Source organism: Pygocentrus nattereri, chromosome 21 (assembly GCF_015220715.1).
Source record: "Pygocentrus nattereri isolate fPygNat1 chromosome 21, fPygNat1.pri, whole genome shotgun sequence".
NCBI classification, from domain to species: domain Eukaryota; kingdom Metazoa; phylum Chordata; class Actinopteri; order Characiformes; family Serrasalmidae; genus Pygocentrus; species Pygocentrus nattereri.
Window position 1 is genome coordinate 26,957,343 of NC_051231.1, and position 21,313 is coordinate 26,978,655.

At 38.6% G+C, this 21,313-nt stretch overlaps 1 protein-coding gene across 3 annotated transcripts in view; it reads right to left on the reverse strand.

Moving 5' to 3' along the window:
• Nucleotides 1-21,313, reverse strand: part of sfmbt1 (Scm like with four mbt domains 1) — a 43,917-nt gene that overhangs the window by 6,346 nt on the left and 16,258 nt on the right. For 2 of the 3 annotated variants that reach the window (XM_017711938.2, XM_017711941.2), the window contains exons 5-17: nt 17,874-17,968; nt 16,613-16,865; nt 14,045-14,142; nt 12,635-12,736; nt 10,339-10,498; nt 8,180-8,262; nt 7,849-7,975; nt 6,450-6,563; nt 5,465-5,507; nt 5,318-5,385; nt 1,704-1,843; nt 1,398-1,507; nt 941-1,116 (exon numbers count right to left, since the gene is read on the reverse strand). In XM_017711938.2, the coding sequence (XP_017567427.1) occupies nt 941-1,116; nt 1,398-1,507; nt 1,704-1,843; nt 5,318-5,385; nt 5,465-5,507; nt 6,450-6,563; nt 7,849-7,975; nt 8,180-8,262; nt 10,339-10,498; nt 12,635-12,736; nt 14,045-14,142; nt 16,613-16,865; nt 17,874-17,968 (1,569 nt within the window). The remainder of the gene's footprint in view (nt 1-940; nt 1,117-1,397; nt 1,508-1,703; nt 1,844-5,317; nt 5,386-5,464; nt 5,508-6,449; nt 6,564-7,848; nt 7,976-8,179; nt 8,263-10,338; nt 10,499-12,634; nt 12,737-14,044; nt 14,143-16,612; nt 16,866-17,873; nt 17,969-21,313) is intronic. The other variant, XM_017711946.2, reaches the window with a different exon arrangement.

Sequence of the window (21,313 nt, forward strand, 5' to 3'; positions counted from 1 at the left end):
CCACATTTCTTTTCTTTTTATTTACCATTATTATACCATTATCAACATTACACAAAAACGTTGAAGACATATGTACGTTCACCAGTCACTTTTGGACAGTAAACAAAGTGGCTATATTTGCATTGTTGACATTGGTTCCTATCACCTCCTCTGTAAAGAAATAACTTCATAGAATTCCCTGCAGTTTAGATCTTAATAATTGAGTTAAGACAGAAATGTAGAAAATCTGTGGAATTCCCTTATAAGCAACAGTTGAAAATAAGCAATTCCAGACCCAAAAAATGTCTTGTGTACTCCATTTTCTGTAAGAAAATCAAGGTGTAATTCCAACCAAAGTAAAAAAAAAGCAATTGCTACTGTGTAAATATGTCTCCTCACCTTCCACAGTAATCTTGAGAGCAATATTTTCTGGTTTATATAGGAAACCCCCTTCCTGTAATGTATTCTGAAGGTGAGAAGAACTACAGGCACTTTGGGACAGATGGATGGGGGTGGCCAGTTGAAATGTTTTATTTTTTGTAAAACTATGTCAGACAGAGAACATTACTACTACAAACCTTAAAATAATTTGTCTTATTAGCATTTTTTCTATTAGCATTAACATATTATATGTTAACTACCCATTACGCCAGTGGATTTCTCACTGTGGGGGGAATTCCCAATAGATGTATGAAGGTTATTATTTATAATTATTTGAGTAATGCGTGTAGGGTACTGTAGTGAAAGAACAGTGATGGATAAATAATAACATGACATAAAAGCCAGAACTGAGGTTGAGCTATGAAATGCTGTGTTACAGTGTATTACACAACACAACAAATACTATATTAAATACCTCCTTTAGGCTGGAATGCTCTTTAAGTTAATCTGATTGTTTTGTTTTAAAATATTTTTTCAGGTAATCTGTTATCATGAAAAGCTGTTTCTGGACAACACTCACTGTATTTAGTTTTGGTGAGAACTGAGCAGTTCTCCGAGCAGCGCTCCAAAACCATGCGTGGTCCGAACAGGTTAGGGCAGCACTCCAGCTTAATGCATGTCTTTCTACAGAACTCAGCCACGCGGTCTGCAGTGCGAACAATCTCTACGGTTGCCCTGTAGCTCTTTCCTTTGTACCTACATTATTGTGCAAATCAGACAATCACGTTAGATTATCAAAATATAAAACACAATTTAAAAAATATTTGCTACAAAAACTCCACTGTGACAATGTTTTAGTGATTTAATATTACTACTGTCATCCTTTACTTAGGCTCACTGACAATAAGTATATGGTTCATACATAACAAACGTTCTGGCAAAATAAAACTATGCAAAATCATGACCAAAAACCTGACTAAGCATGAAACTATTTTTTCCATCTGTTTCCTGCAAAAATACAAAGTCAGCATCCTCACTTGGCTTTGAGTGTCTCTCCGTGGCCCTGCCAGCGGCCCTCTTGGTCCAGCTGCAGCTCACGGAGCACACGACTGGGCTTGTAGGCAGAGTTTATAAGGAGGGTCAGGACCTGACAGGGCAAATATACAAGCTTTAGAAACAGACAGCTCATTTTATGTTTAGTTTGAATGTCTAAAGTACATTGCCTAAGCCCTTGAGTTTATCAGGAAAAGTTAATCGGATAGAGTAAAATGTAATACAATAAAGCAGTGGTACATGCTCTAAAATGGGCAGAAGAACAAAAAGGAAATAAGATGACTGCATACCTCCTTTAGAACAAGGACACAGTTCCCTGGACCCACACACTGTGGGAGCTCAGCAATGCGGCCCTTGTTGAGGTACGGCCCAGAGAAACATCTGTGGTTGAAGTAGATCTTTGGGCAGCAGTACTTCCCATTGGCCTGACCTGTCCAGTACAACACAGTCTTAAAATGCACAGCCATAAAAAGTCTTGTCTAGGTACCAACTTGTAAGCCAACTTCAAACTGACCAATCCATGTTCCGCTCACAAATGGAGTAGGGCTGAACAATTTGTGGAAGATAACTAATTGTGATTTTTCTGACTAATGTTGCAACTTGTGATTGCAATTATTTTTTATAAATTAAGGTTCAGGCCCCATGGTGAGAGGCGGCGGGCAGGTGTGGGCTTTCTCATAGCCCCTCGACTCGGTGCCTGTATGTTGGGGTTTCCTCCGGTGGACGAGAGGGTAGCTTCCCTACGCCTTCGGGTTGGGGAACGGGTCCTGACTGCTGTCTGTGCTTATGCACCGAACAGCAGTTCAGAGTACCCAGCCTTCTTAGACTCCTTGGGAAGGACGCTTGAAAGTGCTCCTCCTGGAGACTCGATTGTCCTACTGGGGGACTTTAACGCTCACATGGGCAATGACAGTGAGACCTGGAGGGGTGTGATTGGGAGGAATGGCCTCTCTGATCTGAACCCGAGTGGTGTTCAGTTTTTGGACTTCTGTGCAAACCAGTTTGTCCATCACAAACACCATGTTTGAACACAAGGATGTCCATAAGTGCACATGGCACCAGGACACCCTAGGCCGCAGTTCAATGATTGACTTTGTAGTCGTGTAATCGGACTTGCGGCCATGTGTTTTGGAGTTGCTCAAGGCTCTGGATGTTGTGGGGCTGTCTTGGCTGACACACCTTTTCAACACTGCGTGGACATCGGGGGCGGTGCCACTGGATTGGCAGACTGGGGTGGTGGTGCCTCTTTTTAAAAAAGGGGACCGAGAGGGTGTGTTCCAACTACAGGGGAATCACACTCCTCAGCCTCCCTGCTAAGGTCTATGCAGGGGTACTGGAGAAGAGAGTCCGGCTTATAGTCGAACCTCGGATCCAGAAGGAGCAGTGCGGGTTCCGCCCTGGTTGTGGAACACTGGACCAACTCTTTACCCTCTCCAGGATTCTGGAGGGCTCATGGGAGTTTGCCCAATCAGTCCACATGTGCTTTGTGGATCTGGAGAAGGCATTCGACTGTGTTCCCCGGGGTATTCTGTGGGAGGTGCTTCGGGAGTACGGGGTACATGGCTCTTTGCTACGAGCCATTCAGGCCCTGTACAAACAAAGCTGGAGTTTGGTTCGCATAGTTGGACTCCGTCAGGGCTGCCCTTTGTCACTGTTTCTATTAATATTTTTTATGGATAGAATTTCTAGGTGCAGTCAGGGGATGGAGGGTGTCCAGTTTGGTGACCTCAGGGTCACATTGCTGCTGTTTGCAGATGATGTGGTCCTATTGGGGACATCAGGCCGCGAACTTCAGCTTTCACTGGATCGGTTTGCAGCCGAGTGTGAAGCGGCCGGGATGAGAATCAGTAGCTCTAAATCCGAGACCATGGTTCTCAGGCAGAAAAGGGCCGAGAGCCCACTCTGAGTCGGGGATGGGCTCTTGCCTCATCAAGTGGAGGAGTTCAAGTATCTCGGTGTCTTGTTCACGAGTGATGGTACAAGGGAGATGGAGATTGACAGGCGGATTGGTGCTGGGTCAGCAGTGATGCGGGCTCTTTACCGGTCTGTGTGGTAAAGAAAGAGCTGAGCCATAAGGCAAGGCTCTCGATTTACCGGTCGATCTACGTTGACACCCTCACCTATGGTCATGAGCTTTGGGTAATGACCGAAAGAATAAGATCGCGAATACAAGTGGCCGAAATGAGTTTCCTCCGCAGGATGTCTGGACTCTCCCTTAGAGATAGGGTGAGAAGTTCGGTCATCTGGGAGGGACTCGGAGTAGAGCTGCTGCTTCTTCACGTCGAGAGGAGCCAGCTGAGGTGGTTCGGGCATCTGGTTAGGATGCCTCCCGGACGCCTCCCTCGGGAGGTGTCACAGGCAAGTCCACCTGGGAGGAGACCCCGGGGAAGACCCAGGACACGCTGGCGTGACTATATCGCCCAGCTGGCCTGGGAGCGCCTCGGAATTCCCCTTGGAGAGCTAGTGGAAGTGGCTGGGGAAAGGGAGGTCTGGGCCTCATTGCTTAGGATGCTGCCCCCGCGACCCGAACCCCGGAGAAGCGGAAGATAATGGATGGATGGATGGTTCAGGCCTTTTTTTTTTTTTTGGCAAGAAGACCAGAATATCCACATTTTCTGGCTTGAAGCTTGACTAGTGTTAGAGTGCAGGTAAGTTGTGGGTCTGATGTCACAACACATTTCTGGTTTGGTTGCTTCTGTCCAACTTATCTACAAGCAGTCCACAAGCTCTGTGTTTTTAGAATGCATTTCCCCAGTTAAAGCTTAAGAAAATGTTTCTGATAGTACAGGCTATGATTTAAAAAACTGCAGCTCTTGCAAAAATCTTAAAATTGCGATTTCCATATAAAAAATAATCTTTCAGCCCTAAAATGGAGTTTTAAAACGCCTCCTTCTATTAATCCAACATCCTATAATTCTCTTTTCTACCTTCTGTTTCCTGTGGTGATTTTTTTTTTTTTTAACAATCGCCACCAAAACCTCATCTCCTTCCTTTTCCTTAGTCCTATGCCAAGCCTAGCTCCAAGCCAAGGCCGCCCAAAACTCCAGTCCAAATTCTCAGCTCTCTTCCCTCTCTCAATGAGGCTCCCTTCATACTACCATCATGGTGAAGACATGGTCCAAACTTGCAAAATTAGTTTTTGCATCATATCTGTTGCTAGGCTGGATACGTTTAACAAATTTTGATAAAACTATAATTTATCTAATGAGGAACTGTACTGCACCACTTAGTTTTCCTCAAAATGTAGAGTGCATTATTCACTTCAAAAGATGCTTTAAATTTTGTACATGTGAATACTCTTATGTCTAATATTAGCAGAATATCAAATTTGCATTGTTTCCAACATGTCTAGTTTCTATTAGCAGCAACAATAATGTAGCAACTCAAAATAAATAAATATCGCCACATTTTCTCGTTAGGTTGAATGGGAAATTTCTGTAAAGCAACATCACAACTACGCTACGGGTAGACACTGACCTGTTTTAGATCCTCAAGGATGTCAATTGTAATAACTGTTCATTGTAAATACAATATATGATCATCAGGTTTCTTTAATTCTGGCCATAAGTTCTTCACATTATGGTTCACTGGCTTGGTAGCCTGAGTTTTGACTGCAAATTTTATATTTGTCTACCCCTCTCCCACAATGGTTACAAAAAATAATGACAAAAAAACAGTTGTGGACATAGCTAGGTGAACTGCACCACTTTGTGTTCAAGTACACAGACTAAACAAGGGCATATCCTTGAGAAATGTTTCTGCAAATGGTTGAATGTGTATGCGTAAAAGAACGTGAGTGAGCAAAAAACTGCATTTGCACAGTGTGATTCCAAACAAAGGATGAGCATGTTTCTGTGACAGCATGCGAGTGGGTGTATTTGGCCACTGAAGTATAAGCACTCACTCATCTCTGTCTGGCTGCTGAAAGGCTGTTTGAGGGCATCGGGGGAGGAGTCTTTCGATGGAGCTCTGCTATGAGTGTAGGAAAGAAAGGGATTACTTCTCAATTAACAAAATTACACTATTTGTCATGCTGCACTTCTTTACTTACTGCCTTTCAGGTTGAACCACAGCAATTTTCTTCTGCTTTTCAACTGCAATACGGAAACACAGAAACAATCAACAGAATAGCAGGGCAGAACACTGATAAAACTGGCCAAGCATGTGATGTGGACGTTGACCAGAACAGACAACTTTACATTGCACACAAAGTAGGAATGAAAATGATTAGTCAATTAACTATTAAAAGACACATGAACAATAATTGTTCAACAATGCTACTGGTTAAAAATGTTCATTTAATTTAATTCATTTAATTTAATTTCCAACCATCACTATTTGACTAGGCAAGTTTATCAATCAAACTTAGGAACGTTCTTGGTTCTACATAGGAGGGCACAATAGGCAGTTGAGTAGTGTTATGCAAAATTATAGACAAGGATGTGGAGCACGATAATGACTTTCGAGATTTATATTAATTTTAATTTGGACGAGTAATAAGTAGTAAATTTAACTTTAGTGCATTACTATATTATACAGGACTTAACCCATTATTGTACATTCCAGTCATTTTGTCAACATTTTAGTTTTTGGTCATGAATATAATCATGAATATATTACAGTTGTTTACACAAAAGTGGCATCTTATGATGCCACATATCAGGACTGCGTCAATATAACAGTCAATATAACGAAACATTTTTATATAACTTGGCTCATTCATACAGAATTCAGTTGATGTAAGTGCTTATAAGTTTTTGTCCAACAAGTACTTATAATGGCTTTGAATGTGGCTGAGCCAATCAGATTTAAGAAACTGAACCCTTTTGCTTTTGAACTTTTTAAAATGTGTTTACTTACTTGAGTTTAGGCTTGTTGCTTAATTTACTGCCAAAGTAAGTGCTGAGGAAATACTGAAAATATCCAGTTCTAACCTGCTAACATGTGGCAGGGGTACACATCGGTGTTCTAAGCTACAAGTTTATGTTGAAGAGAAATAAACAAACAAGCACATTTATACATATATGGACACTGACCTTTGGGCTTGCAGGGGTACTGTAGAGGGTAGCCATTAGTTTCACACCAGCTAACAGGGAAGACATCCATTGAGTCCATATGACCAATGATCTCTGGAACAGGCTGCTTCAGCCCTGGAGACAACATCATAGAGATAAGAATTTAAAGTGAATCCCCCTCAAATTTTATGATTCAATATTATTCAATTCCATAATTCCATTGTAGTTTACGATTTCACATTCAACAAGTGTTTTTTTACTGTCTTTTACACAATAATGAGCAGAGTTACCATCTAACACACAGAGTTATTTAAAAGAAAGGTGTGGGGGGCAGCTGATACCTTTATATGTAAGTTTATAACTAATCTAGGGCAGCAATGATATGCATTCAAGCCTGTACTGTTTGAAGATATTTCAGATCAGGGCTCATGACTTAGCAATTTTGGGATAAAGAGGGAGAAAAACTACAGAATTTCATTCCTGATTATAACTGATTGGCCCTCTTTGAGAAATTTTCACAGTCAGAAATGACTTTCCAGGTCAGGAGCATGAATGGAAGCAATTCTGGTAGTGTGGGCCAGTGGGTAATGGGCCAGTCTTTAGCCTTCTGATATTTTCGAACACTTGATTTTTACAACTGAAAACATTCACTAGACCTGTAGTCTAAGATGGTCAAGTGAAGTGAACAAGTGATGCACACCAAGGGAGCTAGCAAAGAGAAAAAAAGGTGAACTGATGGGTATATGAAATGATGAAGTAGCTTGCAAATGTACAACTGTCTGTATAACTTATTATTATAGTATATAATTGTATCCACAATCTCAAGGCTCTCATGCACATCAGCTTACTAGCTTGTACTAAAACACTTCTCCAGTTCAAATGATATTTGTGTTCCAATGACATTTTCATCAATAGTTAGCATGAATTATAGAAAAACTGAAGATATCTTTGGAGTAATAGAAGAACCACTTTTGGTTGCCTAAAGAACATTTTAGTGCATGGTCTTTTCAGGAACCTTTTTTGTAAATGAAAAATGAGAAGGTAAAGAACGTTTTTAAAGTTTAAAGAATCTCCACATAATGTAAAGGTTATACAGCGGTTAAAGTTTTTGTCTTAGAACTGTACACCAAAGCCAAATACCACTTAGGCACCTTTATTTTTTAAGAGTGCATTAACTAATATAGTCTTATGCCAACATTTGGGTGCTCCTGGTCAGACAACACATTTTGTTAAGTGAAAATAAGTGCACATAGTTTACAGAAATTTTAACGCACTATTAAATATTTATTTGCTGAAAACTGCAGAAAAAGAAAGACTTTATGCACTAAAATTTGAGGCGTTCAAACTTTTGCATACAGTCAAAAGCTACAAAGCTACAGATAAAACCATTCTACATCATGAAAAATGAATTTTCTCACACCTTCCAATTGAATCCAGATATGCTGTCCCTTGACCTTGGTCACTGTTGCCACGTGAATGTTTTCAGGGCAAAGAGGGTTAACAGCCTCTAGCATCATCGATTCCTTAAAGCACTGATCAGATGGGTCCTAAAAAAATGGAAAAGAAAGACTCATGTAATGTAATAATTATTCTGCTACAAACAGATGCAACAATATAATTGTAATGGTTCATTCAAAATAAATGAATACATGTTAGCAAGCAAATTTCTCACTGTATATCTTATAATGTGAAGGCTGTGAGTCATTTCACAGCTGAATTGTTCTGACTGTGTGGAACAGAATGACACTCACAGAGGGAAAGCAGTGCTGAGGTGCTGCTTCTGCCTCACACTGTTTCAGATAGTCAGCCCAGTCAAAGTCCTGTCCTTGGTATCCTGCACACACATACAATAGAGATATGTCACACATGTTACAGGCAGTGATTACAGAAGTCTCTCAAAATATAAAAAACATTATTTGCTATTCAAATACTTGAAGCTTAAACAAATAATCTTAATATGAGTCATCCTCCACACTTTCACAGAACGCTACACTCAGAACAAACCAAGTCTGCATGAACCTTTACAATGATTTTCCAGTGTTGTTGGTTAGTATGTGGTTTTTCCATGATTAACTCCACGACATATGCCATTGTATTAAAGATTAAACATAATCATTGGTTCCAGTGAAGTTAAATGCTGTAAAAAATTTGATGAAAAAATTTACCACTACAATACATTCACCTCTATCTAGCACATCTATAGGAGCTCGGACACTATGTTAGCAATCTAACACTCATGCACATGAACATTCTTTGAGTGTTCTAGTTTAAACACAAACATTTAAAGCTTATAAAAACATCTCATAGTACTTAGCTCGTATTCTCAGTCAGTGACACATCTACCATTGTTTTTTCAAAATATGCCAAAACTGCAACAGCAAAAAAGGCTTTGAACACTTATTGAAAAATAATCCTAAATAAAAATAAATAGTTTTAGGTATTTTTTAAACTCTCTATTTGCGTGAAACAGTGTAACTGTGGAGCCATAGATTGTTGCTGGGGAAAGGGGGTCAGAATGGACACTATGTTGCAATGCATGCTGAGGACTGTAGTGCATCTCAGGGTAAAACAGGGTGGTAAGAATAGTAAATGAAAATAATTTTGAGGGCCAAATCGAACTGTGTCACAGGCCTGATTTGGCCTGCGGACCTTGTGTTTCACACATGGAATCTAGGATTCCAGAAGGCCCACAGTGAAGTTTTCTTCTCACTAAATAGGAAAACATGATTGGTTGATTCTTCTGTCATTTCCTAAATATGCTGGTGATTAATTAGATATGTAAGGCCTTCAGTCCAACTCCTAAGACCTAGCTTCACTGTACGGTCACAAGTGGACAATTTTCCATTAAGTGTTTCAAGATTTTAACCCTTTTGCTTTAGAATGAAAAATAAGTAGTGTAATAGGAGAATTTGTAAAATGCAATTGCCTGAAAAAGTTTAAATACTCCTAGTAAAATTATACTTTCATCATCGTGAACACAAACTCTTCAGAGAACAAACGTAAACATAATTTTTTTTGCAAATGAGTTTAACATTTGACAACATTTGAGTTTGACAAAAAAAACCCATAACATATAAAATGTGCCACAACTTTTGCAAAGGCCACAATTTTCCCAATTCGTTGAATTTAGTAAATAAACAGTAATTGTGTGTCAGAATTTGCAGAAGTGTGTTCTCTGTGGATGATGAGTAGTTATTTTCACATGGGAAAACAAACAAACTTGCAGAGTTTAAATACAGCAATCATGTTGATTCTGTTAAAGAAAAATATACTGAAAATTACAGATAATTTTAGCTCCCATAAATCATTAGGCCTTCTCTGAGGGCCTAGAAGATCCTGAGGTTTCCCCACTGATTGGTTCTGATTCAATGATGTTTTAACTGTAACTCCCTAAATAATTCAACAAAATCTAAGAGGCATTCTGGCAAACACACCCTGAAATGCCTCCTCTTAGTTTGTTTAATTATTCTTCATGCATAGCTTATTGAAATAAGTGTGGATATTTTGTCAAAAGTTCACCTTTTTTACTTTTTCAATCCATACCACATGACAATTATAACTATTTGAATTTGATTGTTATTATTGTGCATGCTTTCTTGTAGAAGATACAACCATTATATATAAAAAAAATCATGCCTTACTTTTTGGCATATTCAAACAAATGGAAAAAAGACTTGTTAAAATTGAAAATAAATTGAATATACATCTAATTCATTTCCTATGTAATTCCTTATGTAATTATTTAATAAACTATAAATAACTTATGACAAATGTGTACAACAATAATAACTGCTGACATCTAAGGGTTAAAGGACCTGAAAGTTAACTACTGGTGAAAAAATAACCAAAAAGCGGAATATTCTAAGTCATTCCCACTGAATCGATGACACTGTATGGTGGAAGGTCAGACCTGGTGGAGGGTTAAGTTTGACCCCATTCTTCAGGCTCCACTGGGCAGGGAAAATTCCAGGACTGTCCCTGTGGCACAGAAACGGCCGACAACATCCCTCTCTCTGCCCTTCCTCTCTCATATCATCCATCTGCACCAGGAAGAACTGATCACCAAACACCTGTTTTATACATACACACACGGATTTAAACAATGTCAGGACACCATATATAATTATCTCCCATATTATATATGTAAGTACATATAGCACTGTGTACAAAAGTCAGAGACTTTGTTTAGGAAACATTAAAATGGAATATAACACAGAAGTCTCCAAATATAACAAAGACTATTTATATACAATTTATGTTTACTCTGGTTCACCTTACTGCCTCTTTAACTCTTCCATCCTTCCAATAATAAAACCAACCAGCTGAGTCCTCTCAACACAAGGTGTTTTCAATGATCATGAACCCTGTAATCTTTTGGAAAGACAGCAACTCTCACACAAGCAACTACTCAAAAACTCACCTGAGCTGCCTTGCACACTTCTTTATTGCTATATTCTATATTTCTAATTAGATTATATCCAAATTATCCACTTGCACAAGGAAGGATAAAGTAAAAGAAAAAGTGCGAAAAGGAATTTTCAAAACTCCCAAAAAATGATACAGAGAAAATGGTACTCCTAACAACCACGCAACACGTAGTGGATAACCCAAACTGTCCCCATCAGATAAACAAAACTTAAAACTTTCATTTTTGAGAGAGAGAGAGGAAAGTCAAGCTCTACTCATTTCAGACCTGAAAAAATCCACAGGTGTTTCTGTCTATCGTTCCACTGTGAGAAGACAACTCAATGCTATGAAAAGGTCTGAAAGGCTGTACAGCTGTCAAGAAATCGTTAAAAAGAAAAAGGAAATACATTCCTGCAGATTTCTTTGAAAAACTGAAAGCAAGTCTCTCAAAATGAATGGAAAATATATTAAATGAAATGTGGACAAAGGATATACTGAAAACAATGATATTATAAATAATGAATGTAGATTTTCATACAACATAATGTGCAGCTGGCAGCCTCAAATTATGTTAACAATGTGGTGATAAAGTTTGACAAAATGCAAGAACCTGTATGTAATGGTACAAGTACAAGTAGGTACAAGTACATAAATATGTCTCATTTGAATATACGTACCTAAAATGTAAATGCTCAATAACTAAAATTAAGATGTTTTACTCTTTCAGTTTTAACAATGAACAGACATTTTGGCTTTTACAAACTCGGAACCATTTTGCAGGCCCTGCAGGTTAGCAAGGTCAATTCCTTGCACATATTCAGACGTTTTGTGCAAAAACATAATGTGCAAAAACAAACACACTCATAAATATATAAATGAGTACCTGGTTTAAGTGCCAGAGTGAAGATGCATATCTGAGAAGTTTTTTCATGACTACTGACAATAAGGTCGGTGAATGCTGAATAACTTGTCATTGGTTCATCAAATAAAAGCACTGTCGTTGTTAAGCAAACTGTTCTGTGCAAGCACCATATTTCAAGGACCTTGTATCCAACACTACTCTGAGCCCTACTGAAAAAAATCTCTGATGAACTACACTCAAATCAGTATTAAAAGGAAACTTTCACAAACACCACAAAAAGAAGGAACTGAATCTCTAGGTCTAGCTGTGGAGATATATTTCCTGTAAATTGGCATGTCAGGTCATGCATAATTCAAGACAAATGAAGACCTTGTAAGACTGAGGACATGATTATTCACAATTTGGGCACAATGACATAGTAAAGCAGAAACATCTTAATAAAAGCATGTTTATGAGAGTTATATGCCACAGCCTGCTGTGTTACAGCCTGAGGCTTTTTCCAAGAGCTGATAAGTCAGTGTGTGATTTGAAGCTGTAAGAAGAGAGCAACATTTCTGGCTGAATGGAGAGCAGCCTGCACTGGTTGTAGAATAGGTTTTGCTGTTTTATCTTTATTTACACAAATGAAACCCACTGAAACCTCAGTCCTGCATCCAGTGGTGCTCTACTGCACTGTAAATACATAACAAAATATACAATAAGTGCAAAAATGCTACAATCAAACAGTAAAATGATATGTTTATCAATTATTTGATGTTTCAGTGCATATTAATCAGATGAAATGGGAGATCTTCATTTTGAACACGTCTGAGTGACAGTCCACTGTTACTTTTGGCACAGAGGTGAGGCTGCAGTAGGTCAGACCATGTTACCTTGGCAACAGTAGCATGGCTGATAGTTAGCAGTGGAGATAAGTGTGCAGGTGAGGGTGGGTTACCTTAGTCACAGTGGCAGGGCTGATGGTGAAAGGTGCAGCAGGATCTACAGCCTCTAGCTTCATCCCCTCAGCGAAGCAGTGCGGAGTGATGGCTGGCCGATCCTGAATGTGCATGCAATCACAGAGTCTATCAGCACAACCCTAGTGCCGGCCATCCAAAACATCATAAAAAAGACTTGCATACAAGTTAAAAAATTAAGTTAATTTTTTTTTTTATACACAATTGATCTTGAGGACTGTTTTTGAATTGTATGTATGAGGGCTCAACAGCAGCACTTGCTCTGGTAGCCCTGCTGACTTATGCACAGCTCTGGATTTTCTGGAGTCGACACAGACTCTTGACTCCTGCCACTGTTTTCTTGAGGCACTTCATTGTAGCCGAAAACACCAGAGTCACCGATAAAGGGATATAGCAAACATTAAACTACCCTAAATGTTTAGTTTTCAGCATCACTGCAACGAAGATATTTAGCCACATTACAAGTGACTCTTTTCTTGTTCTTTTCATGTTCTAAACATGTTTGTTAGCCTATGTAGTTAGTCTCGTGACAAAAAGCTACTGGTTGACTAATTGCTGATTATTGTTTAAACTATTCATATGAACTTTAAGCTATCTCGAGTCAGGCCATGGATGCTCATTAACTTGGGCTAATAATATGTGAATGTTAACATTAACATTACATTAGGTACATTACATAACATCACATTACTGTTATATCTGTTATTATTATGATGATGATGATGATGATTATTATTACATTTTGTGCTTACAACATCATAATTCTTCAGAGCTACAATTACATATCGTCTAGCCTTCTGACAAAATAAACCTGTGAAATCACAACCGTTAGAATAAAAAAAAAAAATCTAATTACAAGCCAAAGCATTTAAGTATGGGTGTGTGCATATAAGCCCTTGCCCCTCCTCAGTCACTTTTACTGCGTTAAGCTACACTCGGATGCCACATTTCCGTCTGTGATTTCTTTCTATGAAAGAAAATACACGGGAGATCCACTGAAGAGACCAAGGGAGGTATTACTAGTAGTAGCAGTAGTCTTAAATTTTGATATACTGTTGCAACCAATTTTTTTAACGTTGTATAAAAAAGTTACACCTTTAATAGCTTGCTCACCCTCCTAAATGTCACATTGGTTTTGGCTGTTGTGAGAAAATGGCTAGACCTCCTCTCTTTACCTGTCTAGTCAGTAAATGATGCACATTCCCACCTAGAGCACCGAAGCTAAATTTGTCCAACGTTCAGATGACTGCTGCTAATATCAGACTGCGGAAAAGAATATTCAGTATCTATAAACTTTTAATTTCAATAGTTATCATTTTATTGCCCAGGTCTATAAAAACATTTAACTAAAGCATAAAGAAGCAATGCACAGATTTCTGAAATGTCTTCACCTTATAGAACTCTTCACTGATGCTGGAGTCCCGTGGCTGGTTGGAAATGGCCTGTCTCACTTCCTCCCACTGTTCCTCGGTACGCAACGGAAGCAGTGCTACACAAACACAAACAGAATCACTCAGCTTACGTCAGCATCTCTGTCGACCTAAACAAACGCATGACCATGTTTAACTACAACAAGCTAGAGGACTCTGCTCTATGCTCAGCTAAGCCCAATTCCCCACCCCCATCCTATTGATTACCTTAGCTGTGTGCCACCAAATGCAAAAAGACAGCCCTACCAGACCTCTACAACAAGGACAAAAATAAAGGAGAACTAATTAGATTCTTAGCAGCACATGAAATACTACACTCATGACCATGTTCTAACAGCATCAACCCTTTAAGACCTTCACTGACACTTACGCCTTTGTATCGTTTTGAGTTTTGCCTTTTTTAACCGTAAGGTTTTCTATATTACTTGATTCAGCATAATGTCAACTAATAAAACCCAATTTATTCAATATTCTACACACTTACTTCATTACTTAACCTACATAAGAACAGCATAATGTAATGTTTTTTGAAAAAAGAAAAAAAGCCACATTTTTGAAAGAAACTGCATAACATCCTTCCCTAAAATATGTTATTTGAAGTATTTGTTTGTTTTTTTTAGCATTTTGTTTTCAGCTTATACCCTTTTTTTCTGGACAGTGTATTGTGTGTTTTTAAGGAACACTGCTTATATATGAAAATTCTCTTGGCAGTTTTTGCTAAGCACTGTGCAAACCCCACACGAGAAAGGCTTTGGTTTTTTGTAATTTTTTGAATTTACAAAGTCTGTCTCACCTGCATCATGATGGCAAAATCACTCATGTCTTCTGAATGATACACGACCTGAAGAGTCATGCTATGCGTCATTCATTGCTGAAACAGCAATTCTAGAGCCTTGTTTGACACATTACATATAGGTTCTTGTATGTTTTCTTCAAACAGGTCTATGCCTTTGTTTTTCTGTTTTTGAGTTGCCTTCCACCCGATAACCGCTGGGATAGGCTCCAGCACCCCCCGGGACCCAGAAGGAGAAGTGGTTTAGAAGATGTGTGTGCGTGTTTGAGTTATGTTTCTTGTTTTTCTTTTTCATCTCTCTCAAAGCTGTTTAAGACACTCCCACCATAACTACTCCCACCATGACTACATGACTATAACTCACTGGGGCAACCTAACCAAAACCAACCTGCACATCCATTCTTCAGCAGTGAGCATGGATGTGCTGACTCTGACTTCCAAAACCGCAAATCATGCACTCTGACTAGCTGTAACAAAGCCAGTCAGAATGCAGAATGTTAACTATAGACTGACTTGCTGCTTCATTAAGTACACTTCCTTGTTTCTACAATCACTGTCCAGTTTATCAGCTCTGCTTGCCATACAGGTGCACTTTGTAGTTCTACAATTACAGACTGCAGTACATCTGTTTCTCTGCATACTTCGTTAACCCCCTTTTATGCTGTTCTTCAATCAGGAGGACCACAGGACCACCACAGGTATTATTTGGGTGATGGATCATCCTCAGAACTGCAGTGATACTGACATGGCTGGATATTTTTGGTGTTTAAAAACTCCAGCAGCACTGGTGTGTCCACAGCATCTGTACCAGCACAAAGCACACTAACTCACCACCACCACGTCAGTGTCACTGCCGTGCTGAGAATGATCCATCACCCAAATAATACCTGCTCTGTGGTGGTCCTGTGGGAGTCCTGCCCATTGCAGAACAAAGTAAAAGGGCTTAACAAAGTATCCAGAGAAACCAATGGACTACAGTCTGTAATTGTAGAAGAGTGTAGACACAAGGAGGTGTTCTTAATGAATGGCTGGTCTGTGTACATTTGTCTGTGTGACATTTCACAAATAAAGACGGTGGTCTGAAACTGATCTGTATACAAAAACTGAACAAGCATCATGCCAAGTGCAGGGCAAGGGTAGGGATGTTTTTTTCTGTAAATTTATGCTGTAGTGTAGGAAGTAAACAACCCACAATGACAAACTTGGGCGTGCATTTTATTTATCTAGTTTCAAATTGGAAAAAACATCTCTCTACCTTGCACTACTGAGGAGCATGGGGTTTCATAGAGGCAAGTGATTCATGGCCCATGATGCAATGTGCTGAAGACAGCAAAATGTAGTCAAAGAGAATGCTAAAGCCATGTAAGTAACCAAGGTACTTGCAAAATAACTACATATTACAAAACCAAAGGAATAAGTCATTTCAATACAACACAACATAAGTTTCTAACATTATTAAATTCTGATATCCAAAGATTTAGCCTTTATTACACCTTCCTCTTATATTCTGATGAATAAACAAACATTGTTCTGCAAACTCTGCATAGGAAAAACTGGAAACCCTGTTAAAAAAGCTTCCATCTTGGGTTGTGACATGAAGTGGGGTTTGGTTTACAAAAGGCTGAGAATCTTGCACTTGATTCTAGAATCGTCAAGCATTCAAGAAGTGCAGAACACACTGAAACTAATGCTAAGCTAATCCTAGCTTAGCTAAGACAATAATGGAGCTAGCTCACCTGACGGGGGTCTGAGGGTCCTGCTATGGTCTTTGGCCCAGCCAGGCAAGTGGAGCAGTGGGTTTAGGTAGAACACCCAGATGACTGAAGGGTTGTCGGGGAGCTCCTCAGTGCCGGAGTACCGGAGACGGAGTCTTCCCCCAACGTTATCTTCAATAACCGCAGCCCAGGCCACTTCTGCATCCTCCTTATCCACCAGCTCCACACTAAGTCCTGGACTAAGCAGGTCTACAGGATTACAGCCACGCTGGGCCTACGTCCATGCAAATAGGAAACAAGCAAACATGCATACACATTAGGTCCACACTTGTTGGAGGTGATGTGGCAAAACATCACTTTTTACACTTTTACTTTAAGTTTCCTCTTCCTCCAAATGTAGTCAATTAGTCAAGACAGGCATACAAAGTCTACCTCCTTAGGTTTGCACTAGAGCTATTATGCTAATGTAACTAAGAAGTACTAGACCTTGAATATCGAGTTGTCATTCTGTAGTTCGTGTCATGCCCTTACTAGTAACTCTGCGTCAAAACTGTTTTCTTTTTGTGAAAAATGAAGAGTTTTCAAAAATAAAATAAATTAAAAAAATTTAAAACATTAAAAAAAATCGCTGCTATTGCGCCCAGAGGTAAACCAAAATTTTCTGAAGTCATTTCATCCTTTGAACATTTTACCCCAGATGTCTGGATCCTTTGAATAATTAGGCTGTTTAGCAGTCAAAATACAAATAATCCCACAACCACGCTACAACCAAGCACGAAATAATGAAATGACATCACATGTAAGTCTACTGATAAATTTCAACACTATTATATAACAACACCAGCTACATAACTTATAGGCTAGGCTACTACTGCTAAATTTAACTAGCACATTTGACAAAGCTTAATGGTTTGTTTATGCGTATTTTGGTGAGGTTGGTGATCTTAAATGTCGGTTCAGTGCGCAAAAAGTATTAGCATTTACAGGGTAATATTCATATTTTGGCTCAGCAAATCATCTGTCGCATTTTGTCTGTAATTTTTTCCTCTTTCATAAATAACATCATACTGTTACATCCAACATGACTTTGATTGGCTGTATTTGCATTGGTACAAGGACATCTGTGGACATGTATTATAATATATTATAAGTATATTAAAGAAAGCTCCTCCACCCTTAACAACAGTGTTAAGGCTTCCTACACTTACATAATAAGATCAGAAAATCACGTTAGTAAAATTCTTATCGTTTTCTCACCCAGACATAACAAAATGTATCTCACCCCCTCTAGAAGACTGGCTGGTGCGCTGCAGGACTCTGACAAAGACAGAGCTTTCTCCAGTAAGGCCTCCCAGTCCTGATGCTTCTCCCGCACACCTGAACGCAGAGCCAGAGTCAGACCATTTCACAGAATTAGTAAAGGTAGCAGCAAAAAAAAACACCATAAAACAATGAATTCAGTATTCACACCTATTTACAAGGTATTTACAAGGAATGCGTTATTGTCTACTCAAACCAAAGGCATTAATTGAGATAGTAATAATTTTAATATATACAAAATCATCATGTATAGGTGTGCACATACAGACGAGTACCTTCTTTAGAGAGGTCACCGTCCCAAACTCTAACCCCAAACTCTTTTGGTGAAAATATTCCTTACAATTTTTTCCAGTAAGACCTTTTTGATTTCTTTTAAAGTGAAGTTGAAAGATTTCGATTTATCATGAGTTCGATTTTTTCAATAAAAAACTTTTTAAAAATTTAGCTAAAATTGTCAACTGAAACAGTCACTACTGAAGTATTCGGTAATGTTTCAGAGGCACTGTTATTGTATCAATTGCAAAATGGAACATTCAATCATTTACTTTTACAACCATAATTAAGGTATAGTGTCACTCAAAGCAAAAGGATTTCAGTCTGAAGCCCATTTCCGAAACTGACTTGGAACAGTTTTGGTCAAATGATCTGTATATTAAATTGGTTCTATATAGAACCTTGATGAAAAGCATTCTACATAACAACCAAAAGTGCTCTTCTATTACAAGCTTGACATTGTTACAATAGAAGAACCCTTTTGGGTACTATATAGAACCCTTTTCAGAACGTTTCTATATAGAATTTCTTCAGCACATTCTTCATCAATCTGAAGAACCCTCTCACGATGCAAAGAACAATTTAATCATGTAAAGGGTTCTGTTTCTATACAGAACCATTTTTTTTACAAACCCTTGAAGAACCATCTTATATATTTTATTACGATTATAGATAGATATTTTATTATAATTTGATGGCCAATCATTTATGTGCACACAGTTTTGTCGTTTTATTTTTGCCAAGGTTCTGTACTTTCTTGACACTGAAGGCAATGGAAGGAAACTGGACATGCAAACCCAGACCTATCAACACAACATATAAATCATATGTAAATGTAATTACTAACGTAATAACCTTAGACCTCTACATGTTAAAGCTGATTAGCTCAAACTGCTAGCATTTAGTATTGACCGCTCTTTAAACTGCTGTATTGGACCGATCTTTAAACTGCCATATTGGACCGATCTTTAAACTGCCTCGCCGTTAAATCTTTAAGCTGCTGCTTCTGTCCTCCTATGTCTGTTCCTCCAGGTCTGAGTAGATGAAAGCAAGAATGGTGCTAATCCATTTATGCTGTCCTTGCCTACACAGTGCATTGAAGGAGATATTACTACAAAGAAGTTTCTGTTACTTTGCTTATGTAAAGAAATAATCCACACAGAAATGCTAACATGTCTAATAAAGAATGAAAGACTCCAGCCACCAACACGCAAGACTATTACAAGATGCTAACTGCTCCCTCATTATCTTTAAATACCAAAACTATTTTAGGTCGGGAACAAGGCATATAATATCTGTTTAAAAGAAACATTCTGTATCTAATTTTGAGCTGTAAGCTAAAATAGAGCACGTACAACCCACAAAACAGTCCATCCCCTCCCCCACTTCCTTAATGCAGCCAACAAATCAAGTGTGAACAATCACTTACAGGATTTAGCACAATGCTCCTAGCAATAAGAGCAGTTGAACTACATTCACAGTGTAAGCCACAGTTCAATGACGCACAGGTTCAGCTGAGGCATCATTTTAAAGAATAAGTTCGGTATGAGTTCAGTCTTACAGGGTAAGTTCAGTCTGTACCGCTACTTGGCAAATGACTGGTACTTTGAATATTTAAGAAGGGAGAATTCAGAACTGGCTGATGATACTTTAAGTGATGACACAGCAAAACAGATGCAAAAATGCAAAAGCATAAAGATGTGGAGTGAAATACTGAGATGGCATCAGCGAGCAAGTGTTTCATACATAGGCCTTTTTGAGATGTAGCACCAACTGTGGTGTTTTGAGGTTTTGATAAGACAAAGTCAGGAACTCTAGAAATTACATCAACAGAATTTTTTAACCTTTCATGTTCAGCTTTCAGTGTGAGGAAACATATTCATGGTAAGCTGCTTGCTAAATGGTCAGTCTGTAAAAAACACAAGAATCACAATCTCCACAGCAATAAATACTGACTGGGTGGTATTACTCTGTCCTGCTAAGCAAGTTTTTACCTCTATGTAAGTGACCTTTCATCATTTCATGGAAGGTACAGAATTGTGGCATCCAAATTCAATAAAGGAGGCCCACAGCACTGCACAGCTAAATGATTTTCCAACACTAATATACCCAGTCTAACTCAAATTATTAGCCAACGATACTTTTTTTTGCTTCACAAAGGACTGGGGTATACATGTAGGACACACCAAGTAGACAGGAACAAAACAATGCGTAAACAAACTTTAATTTAAAATGTAAAAAATGACTGCAGATATTTATAGTGGTATGTAAAACACCCCCTTTAAAACAATGTGTGAAAATAAGTTAAATAGGCAAATTTAAATGTGTCAAATTTTGCAAATATGCAAATTTTAGTGCAAAAATGACCACATTTTTTCCTAATATATTAAATTCTGCAAATAAACAGTAACCGCACAATAATATGTGGAGAAGTGTGTTCTCTGCAGAGGACATGTTAACCTATTTTCACAAACAAAACATGTAAACTGACCAGGGGCACCAAAACCTTTGCATACAACTGTACTTATGAAAAGAATTTTTATAGCCTTGTTTATAATATTTGCAGTGCTGTAGGCAGATAATTAGCTGAGATAAATCAGGCGCACTGTTGGAGGAAAATGACTAAAGAATGCAAAGCTATGACCAGAACTGAATATGCACGCCTCTGGGAGAGAGTTACAATGAGACATAGGAAAACAATGACCCCTGTTTAAAAGGTCAGTGGCCAAGGTAAAAGACAATCACCCACTAGAACGACTGAATGAGTGAAGAGACCTGGGGCTGAGATGCACCCAGCCAGCAGGTGTGGGACACAGGCCAGCATTTCACTACAGATCGAAACTTCATTTGAGTAATGTACAGAAACAATGTGCAGAGAATTAACAAATGCTGAGTATAATTATATATATAATTTTGTGGTGATGCCCAGAAATACAAAAGAGAATTTCCAGTGCACTCTTAAAAACTCACAATGCACCAGAACAGGTAGTGCACATAAATCATAGCCAGGGCTGTTAGGTAAACTTTTTGAGCAGGTAGTACTGGTGCTAGAAAAGAGGCACACTGAAATACTGTAGCACTGAGAAAATGTTAATAATACTAATAAGAGGAAGAAACTGTTGTTAGCTT